Source organism: Morone saxatilis, unplaced genomic scaffold (genome assembly GCF_004916995.1).
Source record: "Morone saxatilis isolate NCDOM2014 unplaced genomic scaffold, NCSU_SB_2.0 Contig7, whole genome shotgun sequence".
NCBI classification, from domain to species: Eukaryota; Metazoa; Chordata; class Actinopteri; family Moronidae; genus Morone; species Morone saxatilis.
The window spans coordinates 21,449,824-21,459,575 of record NW_023340246.1 but is presented as its reverse complement, the minus strand read 5'-3'; the positions used below and the strand labels follow the sequence as shown (position 1 = coordinate 21,459,575).

General features: G+C 43.6%; 2 protein-coding genes across 2 annotated transcripts in view; one reads left to right on the top strand and one right to left on the bottom strand.

The window, feature by feature from the left end:
• The window catches only part of esco2 (establishment of sister chromatid cohesion N-acetyltransferase 2), a 6,959-nt gene extending 866 nt beyond the window's left edge, over positions 1–6,093 (top strand). The window contains exons 2-12 of the mRNA XM_035679195.1: positions 174–447; positions 1,122–1,237; positions 1,398–1,506; positions 1,628–1,715; positions 1,872–1,914; positions 2,445–2,583; positions 3,146–3,277; positions 3,966–4,055; positions 4,185–4,328; positions 4,555–4,739; positions 5,519–6,093. Coding sequence (XP_035535088.1) covers positions 174–447; positions 1,122–1,237; positions 1,398–1,506; positions 1,628–1,715; positions 1,872–1,914; positions 2,445–2,583; positions 3,146–3,277; positions 3,966–4,055; positions 4,185–4,328; positions 4,555–4,739; positions 5,519–5,651 — 1,453 coding nt within the window. The 3' untranslated portion in view covers positions 5,652–6,093. The remainder of the gene's footprint in view (positions 1–173; positions 448–1,121; positions 1,238–1,397; positions 1,507–1,627; positions 1,716–1,871; positions 1,915–2,444; positions 2,584–3,145; positions 3,278–3,965; positions 4,056–4,184; positions 4,329–4,554; positions 4,740–5,518) is intronic.
• A 243-nt stretch (positions 6,094–6,336) lies between these two features.
• pbk (PDZ binding kinase) overlaps positions 6,337–9,752 on the bottom strand; it is a 4,645-nt gene continuing 1,229 nt past the window's right edge. Inside the window, exons 3-7 of the mRNA XM_035678792.1 lie at positions 9,530–9,669; positions 9,001–9,170; positions 8,165–8,294; positions 6,952–7,143; positions 6,337–6,819 (exon numbers count right to left, since the gene is read on the bottom strand). Of these exons, the coding sequence (XP_035534685.1) occupies positions 6,587–6,819; positions 6,952–7,143; positions 8,165–8,294; positions 9,001–9,170; positions 9,530–9,669 (865 nt within the window). The 3' untranslated portion in view covers positions 6,337–6,586. The remainder of the gene's footprint in view (positions 6,820–6,951; positions 7,144–8,164; positions 8,295–9,000; positions 9,171–9,529; positions 9,670–9,752) is intronic.

The window sequence follows — 9,752 nt, the reverse complement described above, 5'->3', positions numbered from 1 at the left end:
TTTACAGCAGTAACAGTGCAAAAGAACAGTCAGTAAAAACAAAAACATAGCAGTCAATTGTAATCTATGTGATATAGTAATGGTAAAACTAATAGTGCAGTAGACAGTTTGTCCATGAAGCTTTTAGTGAGTCTGTTGTTTCAGTTCTAATTGATCTTGTTATCTTCATTCAGCAGTAACGCTGCCAAACCGCCGTCCAGTGCGACGGCTGCGGCCGCCGGAAGCACCAAGCCGACAGAGTCCAAGAAAGCGATCACCATCACTTTCAGCAGCCTGAAGCCCAAACCCAAGATCTTTGTAGGAGCCGCTTTCTTCGGCACGGGGAAGAAACCGACGTCCATGTACAAGAAATCTGCACCGAAATCCTCCACCAGGCCGCCGGTGAAGAACAAAGCCACAAAGCCGCCCGCTGCCACGACGAGCCAGCAGCAGAAACCTCCTGCTCAGGTGAGAGGAGGCGTTGTGTGGCTTTATACTCTGCAGTCTCTGTGTCCAACAGAGTTCACGTTTGTTTCACCTTTTGATGTTTTCAAAGGTTTCAGAAGACTTGAAGTTCACAGAAAGAGGAAAGAGTTCGTCAAGAGAGAAGTTACTGTGTGTTAACTTCTTTATCATCTTCCAGAGCGCCTTAAGGTTCCCAGGGGCCGGCTACATGTACACTGAGGGAGCTGAGGCCTCTGAAGCCTTCTGACTGACAGTGGATTCACACAGACCCTTATCAGTTTGAATTAGAGCAAGTTAAATAATATAAGGCCGCTCTCAATCACTCTATAAAAGCCAACAGGTGCTCTGCAGATTTAACCCGATTCAGTGTTTCAGTTAAATATTTATTAGTTACATATAACATATATTCTCTTATATTTAAGGCGTACAAGGACAAACATTGTCTCTTTGTCACAGTGGATGGATATCCGTCTTCCTTTATGTTATATGATCACAGAAGCTGCACTTTGTTTGACGATGTAAACTGTGACAGAACCGTTCCTGCCTTGTTCTCCAGATGATGTGCCTTTCAGTCACACACGGGAGCTGTTACAGTGGTGTTTTACTGAGTGTTGAGGTGCAGTTAGGGGCATGTTAACATAAAGTTGATGTTATTTTATCCTGCTTGTTTCCTGCAGACTCTCGTCCAGCCGGTGGAAGCAGAAGAGAAGCAGCCGATCACCAAACAGAGACCGAAGTTTGATCCGTCAGACTGGATGGACGAGCAGCCTGAAACTCCACAGCAGCCATTAAGGTGCTTCACTGCTCCTGAATGTTCCCCCACTAACAAAGAGCCTTAACTGACTTATTTCTAAAAGTCAAACAAGACAAAACACCAGATTTAATTAGGTTTAAATGTGTGAAGGGGGAAGAGTTGTTCCAGGCGGTCAGTAACCTTCATCTTCTTCCTGCAGCTCTCCTAAACTGCTGTCAGAGAAATACGGGATCACCAAGAAGCTGAAGATTGTGTTGACAAGAACCCCGACCTCGAGTTCTGCATCCATAGCGTCGCTCATTACCCGGGTACAGGACACACACACACACACACACACACACACACACACAGATTATTTCTTGTCCTACCTTCAGTTTACTGTGGACATTTCTGACTGAATAATAATGACGTTGACTTGACTTCTTCCAGGATGTTCCTCTGACAGACGGTGTCTCTGAGCCCGTCTTCGACCTGAGTGATATAAGTCCCACCAGTGCTGCTGCCAGTCCGCCCAAAGGTGCACAGCCACACACTGTAACAGGTCCAGTATCCACTGAGACACTGAGCAGCACACATTGATCCTAGAGACTGTAGCTGCTTTATCCAGCCAACTGGTGACTGAAACTTGTTCCATGAAAGCTTTATTTTAAGTATTTTGTGTTTTCCTCCACAGAGTCTGCAGCGGTGTATCCCATCTTTGGCTCCGCCTCCAAGAGGTGAGACAGTTTAATTCACCAACATTTCAGCAGCAAGTGTCTGATACCTGAACCACATCCAGACATCCATGATACAACTACAACAGTGTGACAAGATCTTTAAACTGCAAATATAACCAGCATCACAAATAACTACATATTTAGCTCTGCAGTAATGTAAATGTAACAGTTTGATTTTAAAATCATTTATTTACATAATTTAACTTCACTTACTCTGATGTCAATTGTGGAAAAAGTCTGAAACCTTGAAGGGAACGTGTAGGGACTACACGTAGCACCATGAGTTGTATTTCCAGCATGTGAAGTTAAAAGCTTTGGGAGAAAAATAAGATGGAAACATTTCCTTCAACATCTTCATCCTCTTCAGTAAAGACCAACAGCAGGAAGATAGGAAGCAACAGTTTTACATTTTATAAACACAAGCCAATGATAGCACTGAAGGCTGCTAATCGTCTCCGCTGTGGTTTTCCTTTTTTTTTATGAAAGTTGACGAATTCAGACAACACTTCAGTGTGTTTGCTGTCCTGTAGGTTAAGGAAAGCTCTGCAGTCCCCAGTGTCCTGCAGCACCCCCTCTGGCCAGACAACGTCACTGCAGACTATTTCTGCAGCCAAAGAGCGAACTGTTCGCAGGAGGAAGGAGAAACAGGACGACGACCAGCTCATCATCGTACGTTAATCTTCTCATTCAGAAGGAGAGCACAAAAAGGTTTCTAACCTGTGTGACTGTGGTAACAGTGAGTGCAGCTGTAGAAACAAACAGGGATCTCAAATCAAATGTTCAGCATGTATTAGTCTGGTTCCTTTTGTCTTAACTAAATTAAACTGTCGTCAGCAAGAAGCAACCCCCTTTCTTCATAGATCTTAAACACAGATTAGTGTATTTAAAATAGATTAAAGTAATATTAAAGGCTTTTATCAGGACTCAAACATGATTTGAACTGCTGAGCATCCATTGGCTGAAAGTCATACCACCAATATACTTCATATGATTATATTGTGTAACTATAGGAGCTGGCAGTTGACTTGTGAAAGAAAGAAATCCTCGGACCAGCAGGGGGCGATAATACCTGAGAAACAGAGAGGTGCTGCAGTTGGAGGCTGTGGGATAAAGTTAAAGCTCATGTTTGTGTCTTCCTGTGGTACAGAGAGGGGGGAGGAAGGAGGGAGGATGAGAGAGTCCTGTCAGCTTTCCTTTATGTGCGTTGTGTGCTGACTGTTTTCCACATCAGGACGCAGGCCAGAAGCAGTTTGGAGCGACGACCTGCAGCTCCTGTGGGATGGTGTACAGCGCCGACAACCCGGAGGACAACTTCCAACACAACCAGTTCCACCAGCGCTTCCTCGACTCCATCAAATTCGTGGTAAAACTTGCGTCTTAAAGTGCACACATGATGAAGATAATACAGGTGTGATTTACCTGTGTGTACACCTGTCAGTGGTACTTGGTTGATTTCATTGTGCAGAAAAAGACTAGACTGGTAATTATCCTGATTAAACACGTGGAAATTGATTAAAATGACCAAATATCCTGGAAATAATCCATGTTGTCTAGGAAATCTGTGTTTTAGCCCTCGCTCAGGTAGTTTACATAAACCTGGAGGTGTATTTTATTTGAAACTCTTGGTGTTGGTAGGATGAGCTGTGTGCTATGATACTTCGAAGTAGGTTGACCAGACTTGTAGCAGTCGTTTCGGTGTCTAGTCGTCGATGTGAGTTACAGGAAAACTCCTAATTATAGTTAATTTGCCGGAGAGCGCAGCCAACAGCAACTGTCACCATAAAGACTGACCACCGACTAATGAACCTGAGAGAGTGTATAATAAAACTGGAGTTAAATGTGTCAGTACTTTACTAACAGTAAATGACTGTGACCTCCCTTTATCTAAGCTGATCCGTTCACTGTCTTTCCTTTGCCTCTGAAATGCTTCAGTGCCTTGTGTTTTTATTTGAAGTAGTTTCAGTATTTGCTCTTCTGCCAAGGCTGCTGGCAGCAGTTTGTTTGAGTGGTTGGCTCGTAACTGCAGCGTGGTCTCTCTGTTGTGTTTCCAGGGCTGGAAGAAGGAGCGGGTGGTGGCCGAGTTCTGGGATGGAAAAATCCTCCTCGTCATGCCAGACGACCCCAAATACGCCATCAAAAAGGTGAGTTTGCACCTGTTCCCGTGTGTGTTGTAAAAGCATGTCGCCGCTTCGCTCCGTGTTTGATGCGGTCACGTCTCCTGCTCTTTCACGAGCGTACAAACGTCCTCACGTGGTGTTTTGTGGTTTCAGGCCGAGGAGGTGCGGCGCGTAGCGGACAACGAGTTGGGTTTCCAGCAGGTGACTCTGAGCAGACCCACGCAGGCCAAGACCTACCTCTTCATCAACACGGAGCGCATGGTGGTGGGCTGTCTCGTCGCTGAACCCATACGTCAGGTAGGGCTGGAGACTGGGGCCCTGAAGCAAGCAGTGTCTAGTTCTTCCACCTGGAAATTCCTTTAAATGACCAAATATCCTTTAAATGACCTGTTGGGTTTTAGCTCAGAGTGCAAACAATCAATCAGAGCATTATTAATAAAACCTTACACACAGTGGGTGCTCTGTGTGGGTGCTCTGTGTGGTGCTGAGGTTCTAACAGACGCTTCACTCTGCGTCCCTGCAGGCCTACAGAGTCCTCGAGCAGCCGGACCGGCACAAAGACATGATGAAGGACGACTTCATGGAGCGACACCGAGCCTGGTGCTGCTCCACCGTCCCAGAACAGGCTCTGTGCGGGGTCAGTCGGATCTGGGTCTTCAGTCTGGCCCGACGGCAGAGCATCGCCACGCGCATGCTGGACACCGTCAGGTACAGCGAATGAAGCCACGTCAGCAACTGTTTGATCTCCAACAGGATTTTTATTATTGCAAATTTGATTAGAGTCCAACTAAAAGATTATCTACCACTGAGAACCACGAGTCATATCAACAGTGTGTGAACTGTAGTGGATGCTTAAAGTAGTCTGGTGGATCCCTGCAGGTCACTATAATGTTGTAACTCGTGGTCAGAGCTACAAGAAGAACCAGAGTTGTGGGATGAAAGTAGAATAGTAAGAGTTCCCATGCAACCTGGAGAATTAGAGACTAGTTTTCCAGTGGTGGAAACACCTGGACATTAATTAAAATCTGTTGAACCTGGTTTAGCAGCTGCATTCAACCCATCAATGGTCAAATGTCTTGTAGGGTTGATGAATACATACACAGCAGTGTTAATTGTAATTCTTTCAGGCTGACAGAAGAATTTTCTGTGAAATAAATTCTATTTAATTTCAACTGTTACTTACAGGCTCCGGCCACATCAATGTTTCAGTTAGAAGAAAAACCTACTCACACTATTTTACTTACATGTTTCCGTACACTCGTATCTGCTGTGTGGATCTCTTTACTGGTTGTTTACCTCATTTAAATTTTAAAAAATTAACCATTCAGTTTGAAAACACTTTAAATAAATCATCAATTTCACCTCCAAAGTTTCACCTCCAATTACAGGCAGCACACCGTCTCAAACAGGTTAACTAACGTGTTGTTGGAGCCAGTGTTCTTCCTCCCTCTCCTCAGTAATCACATTTCCCTTGTTGTTTCGTTTAGGAGCAGCTTCATGTACGGCAGTCATCTCACCAAGGAAGAAATCGCCTTCTCTGACCCGACGCCCGACGGCAAACAGTTCGCCACCAAGTACTGCGACACGCCCACCTTCCTCGTGTACAACTTCATTGCGTGAAGAGTTGAATGAAGGACGTGGATTAAAGGAACTCTTTTAACTGACGCAGATTAACACTTCAGGTTCTCGTATGCAACGCAATAACTGTGGAGGTTTTAATGTTTACTTTGTGTTGACAGTTCAGTAGGTGTAGAGTTTAAGAGTTCTCGCTCAGTATTTATACTCGGTACGCCTCTACTGCTGCAGATGTTTGTATATTGGCAGTGCTTTCTATCCAGATGTTTATATTCTGCTTTACATTTCACATGTTCTGAAGATCGTTTGTTTGATCTTATTGGAGGATTTGTTGGGATCATTTTGATACGTTGATGTAAATGTTCAGGTTGGTTTTTTTTAGTTTTCTGGACATTTTTGAAGGAAAATATGTTGATAGACGATGCCGTCATTGTTTAAAGGCGATCTACTTTGTAAATACAGTTAATAAACATCGTCATTGTTTTATGATCTGTTTCCTGTGATGATTATATGTAAGTCCTGATAAAGCAGTTGTATTACACAGTACTAACCTGGAACGCTCAGTTTGTTCTCTAGTTCTAACAAATGTCTCAAACTGCCATCCATTCTTCAGTAACTGGGCGCCAATTTCCATCTTAAAATCAACAGTTTCCGGTTGAAAAGAACTAACTAGGACTGAACCTTCAGCTACTGATGTTAAAGGGCCAATAAAAACACAGGACGCTCGAGATCAAGAAATACCAAAGTTTACAGAAGTGCAGGAACACAAACATACAGAGTGACTTGAAGAATAAAGAAAGTAAAAACACTGACAGTAAAAGGAGAGAAATAACAGATAAAGATGTACAGTCAGAGTGTACAGGTGAATCCTCTGTGGTACGAACAGGAAGCAGTGGCAGGGATTCAGGCTGTGTTCATACAGTCTGATAAATCCCTGATGAGAACCCGTAACACACCGCGACATTTCTAACTCAGCAGCATCAGTCGATCACGATCACCTCAGTGGGCGTTTTATCCAGCGGGCCGTTGCTCTCCAACACCTGGACGATCTGCCCGGCCGAGGGTCTCTTCTTGGGCTCTTCCTCCGTGCAGAGGTAGAAGAGCTCCACCATCCTCCGGTAGGCGGCGCCCAGAGCCTCGGCATCCAGCACCGGCCTCGTCCCCAGCTTCTCGTAGTACGCGTCCTCGTCGAAACTGTCCTCCATCGAGTCCTCTGAAACACAAACGCATGGTTGTCTGAGTGTACATCAGTGACATCAGAACACTCCCACAGTTTACAGTCTGTCATTCCTGAGGACAAAACGTCTCCAGTGGACATTGAAACCGCGACAGAACTGTGACTCACCTTCATCCTCCTCCTCCTCCTCCCCGTCACCCTCCAGCATCTCCAGATGAGGCATCGCCAGCGTCATCATCTCCCACAGAGTCAGCCCGAAGGCGAAGATGTCTGCCTTGTCAGTGATCTCCCCTCCCTCGTCCAGAGCTTCCTTCGGTTTCCACGGCTCGGTGCCGATGTACGCCGCGTTCGGGTCCGACACTGAGGGCGAAGAGCGGGAAGAGAGCAGATTTAATGAGAATCAAACGGGATGACAATTTATAAAATGAGGTTATTTCTTTCCCATGTTAACACAAAGCTCATGTTCTTTTCTTCTTTAACAATTCCAACAAAGCAGAAGTTTGTAATTTAGCTGCATTAAAGCTAACGGGAGAGATCCCCGCTGGTTGATGATGAACGAGAAGAATCCGTGTTTCTGCCCGGTACACAAACAAAGTCAATCAGCTGCTGTAAACAGACGCTTCCACCCAGAATGTCTTCTGCCAGTTCTTTAATCCAAGATTCATCGAACACACACACACACACAAGCTCTGTGTGTGTGTGTGTAAGGGTTTGCTGATACGATCTTTAATAAAAGAGGGACGACTGATAAGATTGATATGATGGTCTGAATCAACATCAATAATGTTGATCAGATCAATTTTATGTCTCCACATTAGTGATGAAAGCAGAGGTGATCCAATTATTAATCTTAGATTTAACAAAGGTATAAATTCAGCTCAATAAAATCACCAAAGTACTTATTTTATCTTTAATATTTGAGTTTTTAATGTTTGTAATAACCACAACCTGATTATTTATTATTTTACCATTATAGTCTTTCAGTTTGATTTTTAAAAAGAGCAGATGTTTATTTATTTTTTTTGCTCCATACGAGAAAATTGGATTAAATATCAGAATATTTGGTTTGTTTCTAAAAGGCCTGTTTTTACAGTGTTTACCCGACTATTTCATGTCAAAATGGCTGCTGTGAAAAAGGTCTACTGACTACAGTTTCCCTCTGATCGTAGCATTAATTTGGCCACAGCACAGGATAAAATACAATTATATGATTAATGAATTAATGATATTTGGTCATTTTAATGAATTTCCAGGTGTTTCCAGGACTCATGGGAAACTAAAAGCAGCTGCAGGGTTTCTGGACCTGAACACCTGTTTCCAGACTGCATTTTACAATCTGAAATACGTGTTTACGGTGTGTTGTTTTCTAAGATGTCTTCACCTCTCATGTTCTCGTCGAGCTGCAGAGACACACCGACGTCGCAGATCTTGACGGTCTCGAAGTCGCCCTTGATGACGACGTTACATGACTTCATGTCGCCGTGCAGCAGCTTCTTCTCGTTGTGCAAATACTGAAGAGAGAAACAAAGCATTCCTGCTACTCTCCGCTTAACAACGTCCTCCTGTGTTTACTCTGTTCTGCTAAACAACCCTCGCTTCTACAATCGAATTAAAAGATGGCGGACGTTGAGAGGAGACAGACTGGGGAAGGAATCAAACACTGATGTTGTCACTGGCTCATGGATATTTTATTAAAATCATATTTTAAATAAATTCAGAGTCTGTCTCTATACTGGAGGATTAGGACTGTTACATATTACCAAAATCTCACATCCAGATCACAATATAACACATTGTCTATATATAAATAGAATAAATAGTTTATATTAAATGACCAGATGGAAATATTATTCCTTTTTGAATCATATACATATACTATACTTTTCAATTCAATCTATAAAATATGAATATATAGGAAATTATGGCAGAACAGTAGGTCTATATCTCAGCAATTTGTACATTTCTGTGAAAAGAACTGAATTAAATTGTTATTATTTAAGATGTAAAAACTCTGAATTTGTCTAAAAAAGAAGCTTATTAAGTCTGTATGATTGTTAAAACTCATCTGTGCTGCGATATTCACAGGAAATAATCAGAAATCATACACATCTCTGGTGAATCTCCATGAAATATCCATAAAATATGTGGTCAGTGATAGGAGAGGGGTCGGGAACCAGTGATTCAGGCTGACACCGGGTAGAAGAGAGTCTGATTTACCTGAAGGCCTCGAGCAACGTGCAGCGCCACTTTCTCTATGTTGGCGGCGGGAAAAGCCTTCAGGCCGTCCTCTCTCCTCTTCTCGATCAGGTCGTTGAGGGACTGCTCTCCTCCGTACTCCATGGCCAGACACTTGGATCCATCTTTGGCCGTGGTGAAGGCGCGAAAGCCTCGACAGATTACAAACAAAACTGATTACTACAAAATAAAAGACAATGTTAAAATAAGATATTAATTCCTGATTGGTGTGCTTGGTGGGGAATGATCTGACTAACAAGTTGTGTTGTTGGAGTAAATGTGAGGAGGCCTTTATCAGTGTTATCATCAGCTGTGGTCGGTATTTTCAGTGTAAGTTGTCTCTTAAAAGCATTCCTGTGGTTTACATTGATGCAGAGAAACACATAACTGAACCACAATAACCATAAAAACCATATTCTCTGAAGACTGTGACACTGTGTCTGTGACACTGGTCGCTGTAAAGTCCTACGTGACTGTGAATGCACCGCGAGAACCTGTTGTCCCTTCTTACCGACGATGTTGGGATGATGGATTCCCTTCAGGAGCTCGGCCTCCTCGTTCAGGCGCTGCTGGTAAACCGGCAGCTGCTTGGTTGCACACTTACTGTTGATCTTCTTCACGGCCCAGGGAGACGCGTTCAGCTTCCCCAACCTAGGATTCATTCATCAACATAAACACACATCAGGTCACACAGACATCCGGGACGTCCTCTGTCTGTCCAACAGCGTGGGAGA